The following is a 21,629-nucleotide window of genomic DNA, read 5'->3' as shown; positions in this document are numbered from 1 at the left end:
AAAGCGCAAACTTGCAAAAGATGAGTTGAAAACTGATACTTAAAAAGCTGATTCTTGGCATGGGTTTTGGCAAAATTGGCTCGATTTTTAGCTTAACTATATTTAATTTTGAAATACTAAAAATTCTATAAATTTAAAAAACCAGATCAGTTGAGAAGAAACCAGAAAAGTAAAAACCTTTTTCTTTAATTTTTTGGCAAAATTGATTTGAAAACAAAAAAATAAGCAAAGTATCATTACAAAATAATGAAACAATGAATAACAAATAATATATATTTATTTATTCCAACATTGCTCCACCCTCTACACCAGTAGCATCTTCAAGCGTTAGATCATCAAGCATGTCTTGAAGAGTTATTTTTGGACAATCATCATCAACTTCATCAGTATCGATTGCCAACTTCTCATGATCTGCAGACAATAAAACAAAATTAATAATTTTAACAAAATTATTCAAGAATTTATATTTTATATTACTGCACAAATTAAATCGACGTAAACTTTAGTGAAGAAATAAACTTTTTAAATACCATAATAATCAAAATTAAATAAAATTAAGACCTAGCTACACAAATCAAAATCTTGGCTTAACCTTTATTTGATTGATGTGTAATATTTTCCGTCAGCTACAGGTTGAAATGCTTAAATTTATCTTTTCTTTTTTTTCATATTCTAAGACTAGATTATAAGAAGTTAGATGGTAATTTGTTATGCCCTTAATGGAAACATATTTGAAAAAATTTTCTTTACGAAATTTTTACCCAGATTAATATAGCGGTTTTAAATTACACGTAAATTTTCTAAGAAAAAGCATATCAAAGTTTATATGCAAATGAAATAAAGCTTGGAAATACAAAATATTTTCAAATAAATAAATAAACTTTAAAACAAGTTACATTTTAATTAATATTTTTACCTTTATAGATATTAACATTTTGGCGATATTCAACATCTTCTTCAAGGTCTTCCAAAAAGTCATCATAATCCCTAAAATGATAAAAATGAAGTACAATCTATAAGGAGAGTTTCAATGCTATCAGATATATAATAATCACAAGATGAAAACTTTCAACAAAGACAACAATATTCATATGAGATAAGATTATTTTAATTAGGAAAATAATTAAGTAAGCAAAAAAAGCTTATTAACTGGCAACATTTTTGAGCTATACATGACAAAAATGCCAAAATTGTCTGATATACAATGTATATTGTCTGATATGTGTCCAACTATTTTCTCACAACATTATTTTCATTTACAATGTTTTTTTTTTTTTTTTTTTACTAGGAAAATGCAAGAAACATGTTAATTTTTATAACAAATGGAAAAAAAATCATAATAGAAAAAAATAACTTTAAAAAAAAGGTACACATTATTACAAAAAAAAAGTCTGATATACAACGTTTATTGTCTGATACACTTGTCTGACATGTGTCGAACTATTTTCTCACCACACTATTCTTTTCACTTGCAACGTTTGTTTGTTTTTTGTACTAGGAAGAGGAAGATGCAAGAAACATGTTAATTTTTATAAAAAATGAAAAAAAAATCATAACAGAAAAAAATAACTTCAAAAAAAGGTACACCTTATCACAAAAAAAAAAAAACAAAAAAAAACTTTTTAAAGTTATTCAAGTAAACTTTTAAGCTTATAAGTTAGGATAGAAAGAAATGACTGTGCCATGAATTTTGCCATTTCAATTAAATCAAATATAATTAAACAATAATAAAATTACGATTTCTAAATGCTTCATAATTATATTTAGCACGGTAATTCAGGGAGAGCCATTTTTACACTGCAATATTTTTACCTTAATAACTTCATAGTCTGATTTCGCATAATCGAGCTGTTGTTTTACCTCACTTTTTCCTAACCAATGAATGGCTTTGACAAAAAAAAAATATTAAAGTTTTTTTCATCCATTCTAGCAATATAAGCAGCCTAGTTAATTCTTTTAATTTTATTAATTTTAATGATAACAAGCTCTTTAAAAGAAATTTCTAAATTAAAACGTCTTTAAAAAAAGGTTAGTAAATGAAATTATTAACAGAGATAAAATATTAAAAACTCTGAAATGAGTATTGAAAACATATTATGAATTCTGAAGAGTCTATATATTTAAAAACAAAAAAAAAGACCAAAGTACAAAAGAAAACAAATAGTAATTTATAAAGTCTATATAAGAAAAGGCAATTAAAGAATAAATACAATTAAAAAAATATTTAAAGTGAATACATGTCAAGGCACTGAAAATATAAATTATATTATGGTAAAAAAGGTGTGCATTTTTTATATCAAACCACACTTTTCATCCATACAATTTTCGTTTTAAAAATATTATTGGTAAATATCATTGTGAGAAAAGGGTGTAAAAAGAAAGTGATATTCAAAGACTGGTTCAATAAAAAATTTTCAAAGATATTGTGAAGTTAAAATGTGTAACTTACAGGTCTCAAAGCTTAGAGATACATTAGATTTAAAAAAAAAAAAAAAATTCAATCATTAGCATAATGCAATTAAATTTTAAGTTTTGATAAAAATACTGCGCTTAATAATATTGACTTCAAGAAATATTGATATTTAAGCTAGCAATGATAAAAGTTAAACTGATATGCAAAATGAAAAGGATGGGTAAAACATTACCTTTGAATGCTGCTAGTATCAGTATCTGCTTCAATTTCTAAATGTTTCAATTTCCATTTTCTTCTACGATGGCGAGAAGCTTTGTCTTCATAAATTTTCTTCACTAAGACCTAAAAAATAAACAAAAACAGATAAATAAGAAATTTTTTCAAACAACAAAATTATAAAATGCAATTTGATTTTTTCTTTTAAATCTCAGTAAAAGTACAGTCAAACCCCATGGCATCTAAATCAATCCCATAATTTCATTATAAACTAAAAAATAAATAAAAAATAGATATAAAAGAAATTTTCTTAACAAATAAATTATAAATGCAATTCGAATTTTTTTTTAAAAAAAATCTCATCAGAAGTACAGTCAAACCCCAGTATCTCAAACTTGAAAGTGGAGAAAAAAATCTAAACAATGAAAACTTCAGTTAGTTGAATTTTATAAATAAATACAATTACATGAAAGAAACTTTTCCATTTCATACTTGACAGTAAAATGCATAAAAATTAACATGTTTCAGAAAGTTACTATCGTATTTTTTGGTCTATACAAGGACTTTTTAAAACCTTTCAATTGTAATGAAATTTAGTGATAACAAATTTGGACACAAAGATGTACTGAAGTGCATAGACTATAATAAAAGTTAAGGCTAAACAATTGCATAAATTATTGAAAAAAAATTTTTTTAATTTAATTTATACCTTTGGTGAGATATGTGTCTTAAAAAGTGAGAATTTAAGGTTTGACTTATGCACCATATGTGGACAAAATCCATTTATTTGCATTTAAAAATAAAGGGCCAACGTTGATGAGACACACAAATTCAAAATGGGCATAAAAATAAGGCAATTATTTAGTCCTTTCAGTTACAAGCCAATTACTTATTAAATTAATTAAATTTTATTCTAAACATGTTTAAGTTATGTTCCCTATAATAATCTATAAAGATTCAATAATTTTAAAACACTAATTACTAAAAAACCATTCAATAAATAAATTTAGAAAAGAATTCGACTTTTGAAAGAAAAGAAACTGATTCTTTTTTAAGAAAAAAAACTGATTTTGTTTCTTTTTGATACCCTAGTTGAGTTTATTTACATTCTTGGCTCATCCTACATTTTCAATTATTTTAAATATTTTATACAACAAGAAGTTTATTATAGACATAAATAAAATTAAGTGTTTAGGTAGAAAAAAAAGCCCTGTGATACTGATATGCCATGACCCCTACATTTTAAGGATTTAAGACTCTTGTAAAAGGAGAAACAAACATTCCTATATTACTTTTTTTACTCACAATTATTTTTATTAAATAATAGAGAGCATTCATAAAAATAAAAAACAGTTACCACATCTGGAATATTTTCTTTCTTTAGTTTATTAAAGTCAACATTGTTAACATTGATCGTAGATAAATCCAACCTACAAGTAAGAAAATACTGTTTAAAAAAATAAACGAAAATATATTACAATTTTTTAAAGACACAGTTTTTATATAAGTGATTGCAAGATAAATATTAAACAGAATAAACAATTTAATTTTACTTTTAATGATGAAAAAAATTATGACCATACTGATCATACTATTAGTCTACAAATAGTGGAGCCTTGGCTTCCATGACCCCTTCAATCCGTTAGGCATTATGGACTGTTTTACTTAGGGGGGGGGGGAAGCTGCGATAAAAAACTGTATGCACTAGGAAATTTTCCAAAGGCCACAAAAGAAGGCTTAATTATGAATCAGAATCACCACGGGTAGCAAATTTTTGTAAACAATTAAAAAACATGTAACCTGTTTTCAATGAAAAGCATTTTGTACTGAGAAAAAACCAAAAGAAAAAACTCACCTGTTTTAATAATGTTTTAATGCAGTCAATGCCATTTTTTGTATAAAATAAATGCAAATGAAAGAACTGACACTAATATATCAATGAAATATCAATTTTAAAACCTTAAAAGTAATAAATTAGTTTTGTTATGAACAGTAATTTTTTCAAACAGAAGTGTTTCTTACAAGACTGTAAAATATGTAACATACTTAGTTGAGTAACATTATTATTAAACTGCTGAACAGTAGTTAGGAGAATGGAATTGGCTGTTTAATTATATGTACGAGGGTTGCTATATTTCTGGCCTAATAATGAAAAAACAAATACAGGGTGCGTAGCCAAATCTTTGAATCAAAAGTAAGCACTTTTTAAAAACCTTTCAAGTACTTTACAAAAATTTTCAAGCACTCAAATGCATATTCAATCAATGATATTATTGAAAAATAACAACTTTTTATAAACAGTTTTAGCGTTAAAAAAAAAACCAAAAAGAAAAGGACGTAAATCGAAACAATCAGTACTTTCCCACATCACCGAGTGAATTCAACTTGACCCTGAACTCAGAACAAAAGTACCCTTTCCCCCCTACGTCAAAAAAGTGTTAGAAGTAAAATAAAATAAATAAGAATAAAATTAAAACGAAAAACATTTCACGAGGATCTGATATTCTCCATCCGAATTGGAGCACTCGGGCTTCGGTTTCAAATGTGCGCGCGTGCGCAAGTCATAACATAGGTACGACAGGAAGTCCGCGTGAATGATTGCGTAGCAAACACCCCATTTTTTTTGTGAAATGCATGGGATCCACCAGATATCACTGAAGGAAGAAAAAAAATTTCGTAAAAAAAGCACTTTTTAAAAACGCTAGATGAAAAAAGCACCTTCAAAAGCTTTTATATACGAAATCCCAAAAAAAGCACTTTTAAGTACTTTTTACAAACACTACGCACCCTGAAATATGTAGGATCGAAATTGGTTTTATTGTTTTTCAAAATATTCTCCATGATGATCAATACACTTTTGCATGCGTTTGAACCAATTTTCAAAGCACTTTTTCCAGTCCGATTGAGGTAACTCCAAAACATGCGTTTTGAATGCATCAACCACTTCTTCGGGGGTCAAAAATCGTTGTCCACGTAATTTATTTTTGATGTGTGGGAATAAGAAGAAGTCATTGGGTGCCAAATCAGGGCTGTACGGTGGATGGCCCATCAGTTCGATCTTTCGCTCCGTCAGAAATGCCTTTGTTTGAGTCTATGTGTGAGAGCTCGCATTGTCATGATGAAGAATGATTCGCCTGTTCTTCTGCTTTTTTCGAATTTCTTCGATGACTTCTGGCAAACAAATGGTCGCGTACCATTCAGAATTGACCGTCCTGCATTGCTCTAACGCCACTGTGGCCACATGACCGTTAATGCCGAAACAGGCAATCATTTGTTTCGATGTGCTTCCTCCTCAAACAACTTTTGTTGGTTTTGCCTCGTCTTGGAAGACCCATACAGTTGATTTCTGTTTTGTTTCCGGCTCATATGCATAGATCCATGATTTGTCACCTGTGTAGATGTTATAAACAGCCTTTGATGTACCTTGAACGTATTTTTCCAACATTTCCTTGCACCAATCGACATGAGCCTTTTTTTGAGCGTTTGTCAGATTATGCGGGATCCAACACGAACAACTTTTTTTTACGCTCAAATGTTCATGCAATATTTTATTGATGCTAGACATACTAATGTCCAAAGACGCCTCTATCTCACGGTATGTCACATGACGATCTTGCTTTATCAGTTCACGCACAGCATCGATCTTTTCTTGCACAACAACGGATTTTGGACGACCTGCACGGGATTCATCCTGGATCGAACATCGACCACGATCAGGGTTGCAAAAAACCCACCTGCCCAATAAAACCCGCCCAGCTTTTACTGGGTATAACCCACTCTGAAAAACCCGGTAAAACCCACCCTAAAGTGGGTTTTTCTAAGATTGATTTCTTTTTTCATCCCCGGTTATATTAAAGTGCTATTCTATTGAAATATATATGTAATCTGGTCTTAAAAAAAATTAACCTACAGTGAAGAAACAAATTGTGTTGGAGACTGGAGAGTCACTTTGCTGGCTAGATTTGACTGTATGGCCATTGATTCGCTTTCTATGCAAATAAAAAAATTTCCCCTAACATTTTTTAAGATTAAAATATAAATAAAAAGTAATCCTGTGTTAAAATAAGTTTCAAATGTGTGACGTATGTGAGTACATATAACATTTTGTATCATGATATATGAAGAAACTTTTTTCAGACTTTCACATCAATTTATTTGTATTAATTATCTATATGAAGCCAATTTATAAATTAAACTTAATTATTAATATTAAAATAAGTTTTTTTAAATTAAGGTACCTATCCCTGCCCTCTCTTTTGAAAACCCTCCCATAAAAACATGAAAAACCAAGGAAAGCCCAATAGAACCCAGAAAAGCCCAATAAAACCCAGAAAAACCCACCCGGGTTGGGTTTTTCTACAAAAACCCGGGTTTTTTGCAACCCTGACCACGATTAAATTCATTATACCAATTTTTTACAGTGCTGTAGGATGGCGCTTTATCGCTGAATAAAGAATTAAGTTCAACGAAGCACTCTTGTCTTGACAATCCACGTCGAAAGTTATGAAAAATAATGGCACGAAAATGTTCACGATTCAATTCCATTTTTTGAAAGAGAAGAACTTTTCAATTTACTGTCAACAACACAAATGAAGCTATAATGGCAAATCGTCTGCTGAATTTATGTTTAAAAATATCAAACTTTCGATTAAAATCGTCTGCGGTTGCCTAGCAACACTTACTGTTGCCAGGGCCAGAGATATAAATAGCAACCCTCGTATATAAAAAAAGCAAAGCACTCCAGCAACACCCAATTATAAGCAAAAGTGTCGTAGGTTAAGGTTTTGCAATTTTGTGGCAGCAGCATGATGGAGGCAGTGTGATTATCATTTTGAACTGACTGCTACACTTCCCAGATAATAAGATATTAGCTCTGAAACTGGGTAATGTCCATACCATTTCTGGGGACCGAACTCCAGTTCTTTACAATGACAATTAAGTGCCTTGACCACTGCATCATTACGACTCTCATTATATGTACATAGATTATCCTATCTTCAAATAGCTTCACATCATGTAAACTATTTGTTCTGAATTATATCATTGTTAATTAAAAACATACAAAAAAAATCTTATTTAGAATAATGCTACATTATCAAATTTCAGATTTTCTTATTTAAATTTCACCAATAAATACTCAACATAAAAATGTAGATAATCATTTGAAATTTTCTTTAATAGAATATTAACAAGAAATACATAAATGTTTCTAAAAAATGTATAGACTCTATGACAGAATTTGAAACATATTTCATAACAGAAAAGCTAAATTGTTTGATTTTTCAAGTCATGAAAGTTCTTTTTTAAAATTTGGAAAAGAAGTATTTTTTTCCCCAAAAAAATATCTCAAGTTTAACAACAAATTGCAATATAAAAGGAAGGAATAAAAGATTTAAAATACAATATTTTATTTAAAAAAATAAATACAATTTCATTATAATATAAATAAATTTTTTAAACATATAATCAGCAAATATTTATTTTATTTAAAACATTGAAAAATGTGAAATTTTGTAACTGCAACTATTAAGTAGACAATAGATTAGAAATACATACAGTACATTACTTTAGAGAAACAATCATTGTAATAAAAAAATATATACATATATTTTTAAATCAAAGTAATGTTAAAAGTTTTTTAATTTAATTCAATTCATAGAATAATTGAAATAAACTTTAATTATATATAGTTTATATTGACCATATTTAATTCTTCAACAATTGAAAATACTATGTATCTTTAATTCTTTGATAAAGTGATTTTTAAGACAAGTATCCAATATTTATTAAATGCTATTTCTTTCAATACATACCCAAGAACATAATCACCAGGTTTTAATATGTGCCCAAGATGAGTACGGGTGTGAATAAGAGTATCATTAACACCAAGTTCGCTAGAACGGACGACCCATGCATCTGATAGAACATGCTAAAAAAGTGAATATTATGCATATTTAACTTTAATAATTTAAAAAATTTATTTTTACATAAATAAAACTTATCAAATTAGCATTTCTTTCTTTCATTTTTTTCTTTTATTTAATACTTTCTTTTTTAAAAACAAGTTTTTAAAAGCAAACAAAATTTTAAAATACATACAAAGGAAGTTATTATTTTACCATTCTTCAATAATAAGATTCATTGAATTAAAAAAAATTTTTAAAAGGAAAATTTAATGAATTCAACTGTATTAACACAACTTATTCATTATAGATGTCACTTATTTGCAATTTTTGAATTAATAAATTAAAAAAGACATTGAAAATCTTGCACAGAACAGATTAAGTATTACTGGTTATGCATAATATTATTTTAGTAAAGAATTACTTTTAGTTGAAATCCCTTTTGATAGAGCAAGGTAGTACAAATAAATATAGAATCTTGGAAACTTGTACAGCTTAGAATCAGAATTTTCAATAATATATCATTTATCAATTTTATATCATTTCTTTTCTTACAATGCATTTTTTTTTTCTAAAATCGCATTGGAAATTTTTTTTAAATATAATTTGCCAGCTATTAGTTTATATTCTAAAAATGCTTAACTAATATACAAACAAACTCACACAATGTTTAATTACCTATCATTAATCCTTAATAATTATGTATTGCAATAAGCAGTAAGAAACTCAATAGCATTCTCCAATAAATATACAAAATTTTAGCTAAAAAGTGTAAAACAGAAAGTTGTATAACTTAAAGTAACATAACTTTGAACAAATAGAAAGACAACCAACAAAGAAACACAGCATTAAGAAACATTTAAACATTACAAAAACAAAGACTACCTTATGTGATATGGGTCCTTGTCCCGTAAATGTTCTTCTTTCTGAATCTAAAATCAAAGAAATATCCATAACAACATATTCTGTCAATTGTTTCATAGAACCTATGGGATGAAATGGAGAACGCCAGAACTGTTGATTTGTGATATCCGCAACTAAAAACAAAGCATTAACATTTAATTAAATTTTTATAAGTACTGTAAAATGCAATGTAATTTCTGCTTTTTACTAAATAAACAATAAGAAATATAGATTGACAATTTTTAAAACGAATACTACAGTTATATCAATACTATTCAGAATACAAGCTAGAAAATAATGAATATTGTTTATTATTAATTGGTTGATCATGAACTCGTGGCATTTAACCTTTTGCTTACGGCTGGTATAACCGTTGAACCAGAATGGCGGGCTTCATCACAAGCGCTGTAAACTAAGGGTTAAAGCTAAATTCCTAATTCTTGTAATTTTTTATAAGCCGGTAATATTTATAGATAAATAAAAGTTGTATTGTAAATAATAGTATAAATAAAAGTTCCGCTCTTTCTCTTATTTTTCTAAAAAATTTAAATAAATAAAATGTAGTGTTAATTTGACAAAAATATGATTTTAAATCAATGAAATTTATGAAAAGTAAAAAAAAAAATCAATATAAGCATCTATAATTTTAATACTGATGACCAATATTTATATAGTGGTAAAAACAAAATTATATTAATAAATGATAAATATAAATTATTCAGTAGAAATTAAAATTCAACACAAATTAATACACTAATACATGCATTTAAAGTAATTTACCATATACAGAACGTCAATTTACTTTTAACTTATAATGGTATTATAATTGTAAAAATGTTATAAAGAATAGACAATTTTAATATTTTATAATAGCTTTAATCAATCTAAAATTTAATATAATAAAAATATTTTTCATTAAACATTTTATTAAAATATGTAGTGTTGCTTAATAACATAATTCTATATACCTTACATAAGCCTTCAAGAGCAAAAAGTGATAAACAACATTTTTGTACTTCAAAGGTAAAGAGATTTTTATATCACAGATACTGCAGGAGTATGGCTTCTTATGAAAGTGAACCAGTATTGTGAACTCATCTCTCTTACTACTTGAGCAGCATGAAAGCACATGTTAGATATAATTATTTATAGCATGGAAGTGGAATTTTTACATGAAAAAGGTTATCACCTTTTATCCCTCATATAAATCGTTAATAATTATTATTTAAAGAAAAAATAAAATAAGAAGTAAGAAAGAATATTGAAATATATTACTACAATATAACAATTTTAAATTTACAATACATACTTTGCAATGTACAAAAGTCAATTTAAAAAAAAAAAACAGAATTTTTAACTCATTAATGAGCATAATTTGTAATTCTAAATTTTAAATAATAATTATTTAAAGAAATAAACAGGGTATCTGTTACATTTTATATTTTCAAATTCATGACTTTCCATGACTAATTCCTAGAATTTTTCATGACTTAACGAAGTTACTACTTTCTTCAACAAAAACACAACAAGAAATTTAAAAAACCATTCTAATAACAGAAATGGAAATAATAGGTATAACCTAAACTGTTATACTCTCAATCTTCATATTTAAAGATTTTAAATTTTAAAAAAAAGAAAACAGAATAAAGAAAGAGTTGAAGCAATAAAATAGCTACCAATACAAAAGCAAATAATTTTTTTCCTGCAGAATTATATTCTACAGATACTTTTCTTGTTCATCCGAAAGGAAAGAAATGCTCCTGATTTTTTTGTTATCATTTCGGAATAAAAAAATTCGCCAATTACTGGCTTGCATCAGGTAGAATTTTAAATTGAAAAAAAAATAAATAAATAAATAAATAATAACTAAAAATTCTAAAATCACAGAAGTTCAAAAGATAATTTGCTCTAGAAATGATGTTTTTTCTTTCAGAATACCAGAATTTTTAAAGAACATGATAAAAACTTTTTATATTTTTATAAAATATGACTGCGAGTGGAGATTTTATTACAAATTCAGATATTCGGAGCACCATGAAATAGGGGGAGTATTTTTAAATTCCATTTTAAAAATTAAATTTTTCAGCAACCTAAATCCATAACTTTCCACGATTTTCTTTAAAAAATAGATAAAATCATGACATTTCATGACAAATTTTGTTCAATATCGAAATTCATGACTTTCGAGGTGTGCGGATAACCTGATATTGAGATATAATACAACAATATTACAAATTTAAATTTACAGTACTTACTTTGCAATGTACAAGGGTCAATTAAATAAACAGAATTTGTAACTCGGTGGCAAATGCTAATTTGGCCAATATTTCCAAAAGAGCGAGCTAATGACAGTGGCAAACAAACAACATCATTCTGAAAAGTAAGAAATATATTAGAACTAATGTTTTCTCAATCCATTAAAATTTAAACTGTCACAAAAATAAAGGAAATACCTTACAAACAGGCACTATCTCTACCGAGAATGTATATTTATAATCAAATGTGTTACTATGAACATCATGAGATATCAACTGCTGAGATGTAGAATACCTTAAAAAAATAAGTAAAATAAGATTAATAAGATTGAGGGATAAAATAATTAACTAATAATAATTTTAAAAAAATGTTTTTAAAAAACAAGAAAATCCTCAATTTTACTCAACTTATTTTTAAAAGTTTTGGCAAACTCTTACACTCTATAGTTTGATTCTAAATTTTATAAGCGCTCTCATAAGAAATAAACTGACATAAAGCAATCATGAAATTACACACTTTTATGGAACCTTTTAACTTCTGATAGATCAGATCATTTAAAAAAAAATTTTCTTCCCAACATATCGCTCATGGGCTGCAATAGTGGCACAACTAAAAAAACACGCGTTTTGGACTAAGAACAGTTGTAAATACGAAAATATGCATTCTTTCAGCAGCAATACTAGCACAACTCATAATTCAATTTGAAGGTAATCTTCGTTTACACAAACTAAAGCATTTCTTATGCATTTTCTTAGCAATGAAAACTTTAAACCCACTTATCTCAAAACTTGATTTTTTTTTTAGTTATGCCGCTATTGCAGCACATGATTGATATATCTGTTATAGTGAAACGTTGTAAAAATAACAAATTGTTATTTTTTATTGAAATAATTTTATTACTGGGTTGCCACTAAATTTCAAGAATGAAAATATTTTTTAAAGGGAATGTAGGCGAACATTCCAGACCACACAGCAATATTACACCAGAATATATTTTTTTAATCAATCAGCAACGAAACTTATTTTTTAATGAAGAAAAGTCAAAAAGTACATTTCACAAGCAATTAAAATATAACTAGACAAAAGTTGAATATTTAGATTTTATAATACAAGAAGTGTAGAACTTCGATTTATCATTTTTCATGGGACCATTTATTGCAAACAATAGATCCAGGAAAACAATATAAAATATCAAATAATGAATAAAAATTTAAGAAAAGTATTAAAGAAGTGAAAGACCAAAAAAAATAATAAACTTACAATAAGTATAAAGAAAGTTTCGTTGAAAAAATTAGATATTTGCTGCAAAAATACTTACCTTACAAAAAAAAGAGAAATGGGTATTTTAATTTATTAGGAACTAAAATTTATACAGAAAACTTAAATATTAAAAACAACTATTACAAGCCTAGTGATTAAGATCTTTAAGCTGTAAATATGGTTGTAATAAAAAACAATTGTAGCAAAACAATTTAAAACAAATGTATTTTTTAAAAACTAGCATTAAAATTTTAAGAAATCTAGGAAGATGAATCCAGGAAGATAATAGAATCTAGGAATTGTCTTTCCTGAAAGACAACCTGGAGAAATGTTGTAGAGAAGGCCAAAGCCTACCTGGAATTAAGACCACTATGAAGCTCATTGATTTACCTTCTTACTGTTATTGTTAATTTAATTTGTCACTTCATAGATTTGGGGTAACCAAAAAAAAGTATTACATTCTGATTTGTTGTTCAAAAATTGATTAAAGGCTACCTTGAGCCCATGGGATACCCCTATAATTAAATGTAAATTTCCCATGCCACACAGCAATTCAAAAATCTTCTTAAAACGAAATTAATCATAGATTTACTTCTGAGTCACTTTTCTATACTAAAGCAAAAAAAAAAGCGAGTATAGCACAGTTAAAAGTACAGAAATGGAATACTATAGTTTTGGTTCAATAAACGAGAACTACAAATATCTACTTGGTGTTTACACACTGAGAAAGGTTCTTGTTTATAGTACTGAAACTCTAGTATGTCCATTTCTGTTTTTTTTTATGTTTGCTTAATTCACATTGCTTTTTCTTTAATCAACGTGGGCCGAAGTATCATCTATCCTCCTATGTTGGGCTTAACTAATACATCATAGGATAACAATTTTAAAATTTGCAAGCCTCTTATTTATTTACATATTTTTTAAAGATTTAATTTACTGGAATTTTGAAAGTACTACAGTCACATCATTATTCTAATGAATGAATCAGATTATTAATTTCACAAATGCAACTTTTTTTTTAAATTGTTAACTTTTCTTGGTTATGACAAAAAAAATCAAATAATTTAATTTTAATACATAATCAGAGAAGATATATGCAAAAAGAATTTGTTTCTTCAAAAATCTTAAATAGAAAATAATAACCATGAACTGTAAAAATAGACCATAGTCATGATTTTAACATACTTGCACGGCACAACAGCAGAAAAGAAATCTACCATTTTTCGAGCATCATCTTTCTTTCCAAAGAAAAAATCTAAACCATCTGAAAAGTCAAAGGTAAAAATAAAAATAGGTTATTAAAATAAGTATGCAAAATGGAAGAAAAAAAACTACTGAAAAACTAATCAGTACCATTGCAAGTTTTAATATTCAGACAATTCGAATGCATTTGATATTTCAAAATCAATTGTTCCAAGTAAAAGAATGTTCTCTTATGTTGTACCTGCAAAAAAAAAAAAAAAAAATGCAATCAGCTTTGAATAAAAATTAATAAAGGGGCATTCTAGTAAAATCTTAAGCTGAAGAAAATAAGTAATTAAATAAAACTACAATGCCTAGTCATTGTATAGGCTATCTAGGCCCAGCGGTTCCCAAACATTTCAGATGTGCAGATTACCAATTTTGTGGGGAAAAAAGGTAGGTACTTTATTTACGTCACATTAGAGCTGCACAATGGGCAATTTTTATCCTTTGCAGAGGGGATAAAAAAGAAGAAGAAAAAAAAAACTTTTAGACCCACTAAATACAAATAAAGGTCATTTTCAGGCCCACTAAATTTAAAAACAAAATATACAACCAAAAACATAATACCAAAGAAACACCTATTACATATGCATTACTACGCCAATTATATAAAATAGCCACATGTCAGTAGTTAGTAAAAGATACTGTACAAGGAAGTTAAAAAATATTTTTTCCAGAAACTTAATTGTATTCACAAAGCTGTTAAAACTGTAAGAAAATTCAAAGACAAATGATCAATTTAAAAAATTACGCACACTGTCTAGGCAAAGTATGAAATATTATATTCATATTATACTTTGCCAAATGTCTCTATGGAATGCCTGTAATGTTTTCATAAAACACTTTACAGAATACTTTGACAAAGTATGAAATATTAATCATTTTATACTTTGCCAATTTGTTCATTCAATAGTTCATGGTCTGTTTGTACTTCGTCAATCAATTTTGAGCATTCTATACAATGCCTTCTGATTCTTTAGAATGCTGGATTTTATATACGAGGGCGTTTCGAAAAGTAAAGATACAATGGATCGAAATCCTTAAAAAAAAAACATTTATTTAGAAAACGTCAGTTACATCTTATTAACTCGATTATTTATTATTTTTCGACATAATCACCCCCGTTATCCAAACATTTGTTAAGTCAGTGCACAAGCTTTTGTATCCCACAGTCATAGAAGGTTGCCGCCTGTTGTCGGAACCACATTTCAACTTCATCTTTGATCTCATCATCGTCGTGGATCGATTTTCCACCAAGATGTGACTTTAGGTAAAGGAATAAATGAAAGTCGCTTGGCGCAAGGTCCGGGCTGTATGGTGGATGGTCCAATACTTGCCATTTGAATTGTTTGAGTAGTACTTTGGTTACGAGCGCTGTGTGAGGCTGAGCGTTGTCATGAAGCAAGCAGACTCCATTTGTCAGCATTCCCCTGCGTTTGTTTTGAGTTGCCCTTCGAAGACGTTTCAAAGTCTGGCAATATGCAGCAGCATTAATTGTCGTTCCTGGAGGCATAAATTCCAACATAAGAATGCCTTGTCTGTCCCAAAAAACAGAAGCCATGATTTTTTCGCTGAAATCGAAGTTTTGAATTTCTTGGCTTTGGGTGAATTCGAATGGCGCCATTACATTGATTGTTGCTTGGATTCAGGTGTATGGTGATAAACCCACGTCTCGTCACCTGTCACAATGTGATCAAGGAACTCATCACCTGCTTCTGCATAGCGTGTGAGGAAGTCGAGTGCAAAGCCCATCCTTTTCTTTTTGTGTTCTACTGTTAACATTTTTGGAACCCAGCGCGCACACAATTTCCTGTACCGTAACTTGACAGTCACAACTTCATAAAGAGTTGTCATTGACACTTCCGGTATGATCTGACGCAATTCTTTCAATTTGAGACGTCTATTGGCACGAATTGCTTCCTCTGTTCTCTGAAGAAGGACATCACAGATGGCCGACCTGTTCTTTGTTCGTCATGAATATCGGTCCTACCTTCAGAGAAATGACGAGACCACTTCGTTACATTTTGTCTATTCATAACGTTCCCATAAACAGAAATAATTTCTTTGTGAATATCCGCTGGTCTCTGACCTTTAGCATGAAGAAAACGTATGACGGAGCGCACTTCGCATTTGGCGGGATTCTGAATCACCGCAGCCATTTTAAACATGACCTACTTCAACCAGAATCAACGTTGAAATGCCGAACCACCGTGAGGAGAAAGCTAACGGTTCAAGGTTAAAACCTGTGTTGCCAACTTGCTCGACAAAACTTTTCTTTTCCTCTATCGTACGGTATATCTTTACTTTTCGAAACACCCTCATATTTACAGCATATTGCCATATTATATATACTATATTGTTGAAAAGAACTGTCATGATTTTAAAATGGAGAATTTTTCACTTCATTTTAAAAATTATCAAACGTTTTATAAAACTGTTAACTTAGCAAAAGAAACTTTTCAGTGATTAAAATCAATTAAAAATTCTCAATTTCAAAGGTTTTTATGAGCCAAAACAATGTAGCATTGGAATAATTTTTTAAATATTAAACAAATTAGAACATAACTGTCTTTAATTTTCTCATAACTGTGGCTTTCCTTCATTATTTCCATTTTTTAATTAGCATATAGTTGATTCAAGATAGAAAAAAAAATCCACAAATAACTGCTAAACAATTTCAAAACAGCACATTATTCACTAAAAAGAATTGTTTCATGTCTCATAAAAACAGTCATAAGCAATGAAATTTAAAATAAATAGTTAAATTATCTTACCCTTTGCCTCAATTGCACGACTGCTCTCCAAACATTATGGGTTTCACTTTTATGACAGTCACTGCACATATTAGTACTCACAACGTATTCTACAACAAAAACTTGTTGCAAAATGGCTCCTCCAAACACTTCCTTTTGTATAGTTAGCTTTACTTTGATTCTTCTGGAATGTGGTTCCGTCCAAATAAACGTAGCATCTACTAAATGAACCTAAAGAAATAAAAGAATACTTATTTAAAAGTGGCTACTTCACAATAGTTTGACAATTATCCATATATTTAAGATTCATAATGTGTAACACAACTAGAGATTAATTGGTAATGTCTACAGTATACCCTTTAACCACTATAGAATTTCTGTAGTTTTAAAAAAATATCTTTTCTGGTGTCAGAAAAGGTAAAGTATTAATTTTTTGATAAATTAGAATTAAAAGAACTTTATTCATCAATGCATACAAATAATTAAACAGATATATAAAAAGTTAGATAAACAAGAGGTCATGTTTTTAAGTTCTGACAAAACTTCAATAAAAAATATATTTGTTTTAAAAATGTCTGCTTTAGTTCATGAACACTAGAAAAATCTATATCAAATAATTTCTCCAAAAATAACTTCTAGCATTAACTTTGCATACTTATAACTACAACATGAAAAAGTTTGAAATAAAATAATTTTCTAATCTTAAACTTAGCAAAATAAAATTCTAAACGAATTCACATCCCAATGGAGGGAACTACATCTGAATTTGTAACAATCAGATAAAAGCAAGAACAACCAACTTAAAGCTAATTAGAATCCTTTACAACTGATTAGCACTAGTTTTTTATTCTGTTTGCAAAATATTTGCTTTATTATTTCTTTAAAAAAAACAATAAAAACTGTAATTAGACAAAAAAAGAGTAAATTATATGTAGTTAATTAAATGATTTTTCTTTAATTTTCATCCATAATAATGCATAAGGTAGAAAAAAATGTCTTGGTCTAAATGAAGACAATACATTGACTTTACTAACACAAACTTTTCTGGCAAGACATTTTTCCCATTCTTTTTTTATACTTATAAATACATATTTCATAAATATAAATGCATGTAGATTTATAAACATATGTAAGTATATAAAAGAGTATTTCATACATACTTCAGTATTTTTATTTATTTAGTTGGCATTTATCTCAAAGTTATAGTCAAAATAAATTAATTCAAATGTATGGGATTTGTTTTTAAAAGCATATACTACTCCAAACAAAATTCAATTTCTAAAATTTACCTTAGGGAAATATTTTAAATTCAAGGTAATATAAAGAGTAGTTACATTTGAATTGAACAAAAAATATAATTAAATATATAAATATACTGCGAGGAATATAAAAAATATTTAATCAAAAGGACCATTTCAATTCCTAATCAAAGTTATGGTATAAAATTTAACATTGTTCTATGTTCCATAAAAATATTCCATGTACCAACCTGATTTAATCCTTTCAACTTCTTCAAACAAAAGGCAAGGAGTTCTCTTGATTCTAAAGCACAAGAAACCCATTGAGCAGGAGGTTGCAAATATCTAAAAGGAATTATATCAAATTATAAGTTAAAATAATTAATGATAATCCAATATTATGATAAAAGTTACTCCTATATATTAAAAGAATATTAAAATAAATTTATATCATGCATGTGAGACCTTCAGGTTCCCAAATGTATCTCCGAAATAAAATTAGCCCGGACAAATAACAAATTTGTAAGCTTTTTTTTAATAAATTATATTTATGATAAATAAATCACGCAATTAGATAAATTTATCATCTGCCATCAGACTCAAGTTTAAAATTTATGCCATAAAAAAACAATTTTAGTTTTATAGCAAATTTAAAATTTATAGCGTATGCTAATTTTATAGCATATTTTATGAATTAGCTTTACACACTTGTCAATAGATTATTATTTTTAACTGCATCCCTATTTTTTTTATTAAGCTATTTTTAAATGCAAAACTAATGTTGAATTCAGACCACTTTTAATAGTTCTGAAACTTTTCCACCATATTTGGATGGTTCAAACTTTTTTTATCCAGTGTATTGAATAAAATCAATCTTGATCAATCAAAATTATAACACTATATAGAGAAAATTAGGTTTAATCTTTTTGTACTGTGTCACTGTACAAAACTGTTCTGTGTCACATAATCAGCTCTGGTTAACAAAGCTATTTGTGTGAAAGTGAAATTCTAACCGTTGAAACTCTATAGTGGAAAGCAAAAAGTTGATAATCTAAATAGACAGCAGAGAAAATATTGAAGAAGCCAAACTTATGTAATAACATATTTAATAACTTGAACTAATGTATCTATAAACTGATATTGAAAAGACTTTATAAAAATCAGAACTTTATTAAACTTACAACTTTTTAAATATTAGGGTGTTTAATTGCATGAATGACTCTGGATAATTTCATACACATGGGTCGGTATGCAAATATCACCATTTAACCCCTTGCCGTTAAATAGAAATAAGGAGAACTGATAAAATAATATTTAACATTTAGGATCAAGGCCGAATTACCCATTAGGCCAGACTAGGCTATGGCCCGGGGCCCCCTTAAAAAAAATTTTTTTAAATAAATTTTACAAAATTAAGAAAAACAATATATATTAATAAAATACGATAATTTTTTCAGTTCCGATTTAAAAAAATAAAGTAAAATTTAATTTATCATTATTTATTTTTATTTTAAATTTGCTTTCTTAAATGAAAAGATATATAAATACTTTTATATTTGAATAAATAAAAAATACACGAGAAAAAAAATTTCATCTAAGTACCCCAAAAATTAGAATGGCCTAGGGCCCTGCGTGCATTTAATCCGGCCCTGCTTAGGATTTCATTTTTTCAAATGCATACGCAAGCTTGAATGTTCTAGTGCACAAAGAATGGCTTATGAAACCTTGTCATGTTGAAAATTAGATAATACAAAATAAAGAAGGATAGCACAAAAATATATATACATCCATAGTTACTCTAAATTCTATCAAACCTCAACATTTAGGAACAAACTTGTATATATGAATACAGAAATATTTTTTTATTGTAAACAAGAAAACAGACAATGCAATTATAGATGAATAGTCTACCTGCCGCAACCTTTGCAAAAGTAAATTATCACTTGTTTTGGGATGCCTTCAGATATATCAACTTGAGTTTTGATGCATGGTATGCACATGTTGGCTGGATTTGGATCAATAAGGGTACCACACTGGCAACATAATCTAAAATAGAATAATTGAAAGTATAGTAGAAAAAAATATTTCATTAGAAAACAGCTCTTTAGTGTGTTTAAAATTTTATATAACATCTAAAACATAGAATTCAATCTTACAGTATGTGTTCCTCAATGTTTTTTTTTTTTAAACCAACTAAACAAAATAGATTGATTAAAAAATTTATTTTCTGATGAATTTCCAGATGGATATTACATGCTTTCAATATCTGAACTAATTGGTTTCTTTAGAAAATTAATTGGTGTTTTAATTTTAGTTTCTTTTTCTACATTAAAGACCAAGTCATGGTTTTAAGGATGAAGTTTTGCCCAGAGACATTTACTTAATTTCTGACACCCAAAGAAAAGTTCAATTTTTACACTTACATTTTACCAAGTGTTTGCCCAACAGCTTCATCTGGTAATGGTTCCATTTTCTGAAAGATAACATTTTAAGTTGTATTTATAATAATGATAAAGATGGGGATATTTCCATATCAATATCTATTCATGCCAACTATAATTACCAAAGCAACAAAGAGATTTGAACTAGCGAAACTTGTATAAAAAAAATTTCAAGCTTTTCCCAAAGGCTGGCTACTTCAATTTGGAAACCTTCTGAGATGTATTTTTTAATTTCTGGTGGGCCACTGCCAAGAAGTCATCAAAATTTAGCAATTAGTTTGGTGTAGATACTGATGCGAAAATCTTCATAAGATTATTATTAGACAACCCTATTATTATAAGGATAAAAATCAAATGAATGTAAAATATTTAAAGCCTCAGAGATATTTAGCAAATTTGGACACATATGGTTCGCACAATGTTTAATGTAAATTTGTATACATTAAAGGAAGTATCAATTAAGCGTTTCAGAACTTTTAAGAGGGAACTTTTTTTTTCAAATTTCCCCCTCCCCTTAAAAGTTCTGAAATTGAGTACTATGCATAAGAGAGAGCGAGAATTCCAAGTCAAGTGAACTTATGCGAATAACAATTTTAATTCGCGATAGAATGATCAATACGTTTAATTGATGAACCAATTCCTTTAATTCAGTTCTAGAATGAATTTTAGACACGAATATAAACAAATTAATAAATTACAAAATGCATCAGTGTCCTATATTTAAAATTTTAAAGCGAATAGTTTCTGCTTAGTTTTAAAACAATCAAATTCATTATTCATCAAATTAATCAATTTTATTGAATTCAAGGAATGAATTGCAAGTAATAGTCTATACCAAAAAAATCTATACTTTTTAACCTTAAATGCAAATGATTTCAGATGAAAATTTTATTTCTATCACATGAGGAAACCCTTTCTGTGAGGAAAATAAACAAAACAACGTGCGTGTTTACATTTTTTCTTTCAGTTACAGTTACATAAAATTAGTTTATAATTAAAAA

At 27.9% G+C, this 21,629-nt stretch overlaps 1 protein-coding gene across 6 annotated transcripts; it reads right to left on the bottom strand.

The window, feature by feature from the left end:
* Positions 1 to 259: 259 nt before the first annotated feature.
* Positions 260 to 21,625, bottom strand: Nmd3 (60S ribosomal export protein NMD3). 6 transcript variants are annotated; one of them, XM_043041121.2, is made up of 16 exons: positions 21,487 to 21,602; positions 20,751 to 20,957; positions 20,611 to 20,660; positions 20,099 to 20,233; positions 18,439 to 18,532; positions 16,971 to 17,180; positions 14,305 to 14,395; positions 14,137 to 14,215; positions 11,889 to 11,985; positions 11,691 to 11,808; positions 9,418 to 9,569; positions 8,443 to 8,558; positions 3,987 to 4,059; positions 2,646 to 2,755; positions 917 to 987; positions 260 to 411 (listed from the first exon to the last, which is right to left on the bottom strand). In XM_043041121.2, exons 3-16 carry the CDS (start codon positions 20,655 to 20,657, stop codon positions 281 to 283), a joined length of 1,524 nt encoding a protein of 507 aa, XP_042897055.2. In that variant the 5' UTR covers positions 20,658 to 20,660; positions 20,751 to 20,957; positions 21,487 to 21,602; the 3' UTR covers positions 260 to 280. The 6 variants fall into 6 exon arrangements, with proteins under 6 accessions (XP_042897055.2, XP_042897054.2, XP_042897053.2 ...); XM_043041120.3 differs by having other exon boundaries at positions 20,751 to 20,873; XM_043041119.2 differs by lacking the exon at positions 20,751 to 20,957 and having other exon boundaries at positions 21,487 to 21,625.
* Between the last annotated feature and the right edge of the window lie 4 nt (positions 21,626 to 21,629).

Source organism: Parasteatoda tepidariorum, chromosome 5 (assembly GCF_982258835.1).
Source record: "Parasteatoda tepidariorum strain Cologne lab strain chromosome 5, Ptep-v5.0, whole genome shotgun sequence".
NCBI classification, from domain to species: Eukaryota; Metazoa; Arthropoda; class Arachnida; order Araneae; family Theridiidae; genus Parasteatoda; species Parasteatoda tepidariorum.
This window is presented reverse-complemented; position numbering and strand designations above follow the sequence as displayed.

Bases quoted from the DNA above. Each gene is read 5' to 3' on its own strand.
- Nmd3 (XM_043041119.2), bottom strand. From the start codon at position 20,657: ATGGAACCATTACCAGATGAAGCTGTTGGGCAAACACTTGGTAAAAT. The intron at 18,533-20,098 runs GTAGACTATTCA...AATTCCTTTTAG, and splicing joins TTTTGCAAAGGTTGCGGCAG to ATATTTGCAACCTCCTGCTC. The intron at 14,216-14,304 runs GTACTGATTAGT...TTGACTTTTCAG, and splicing joins GAATATTAAAACTTGCAATG to ATGGTTTAGATTTTTTCTTT.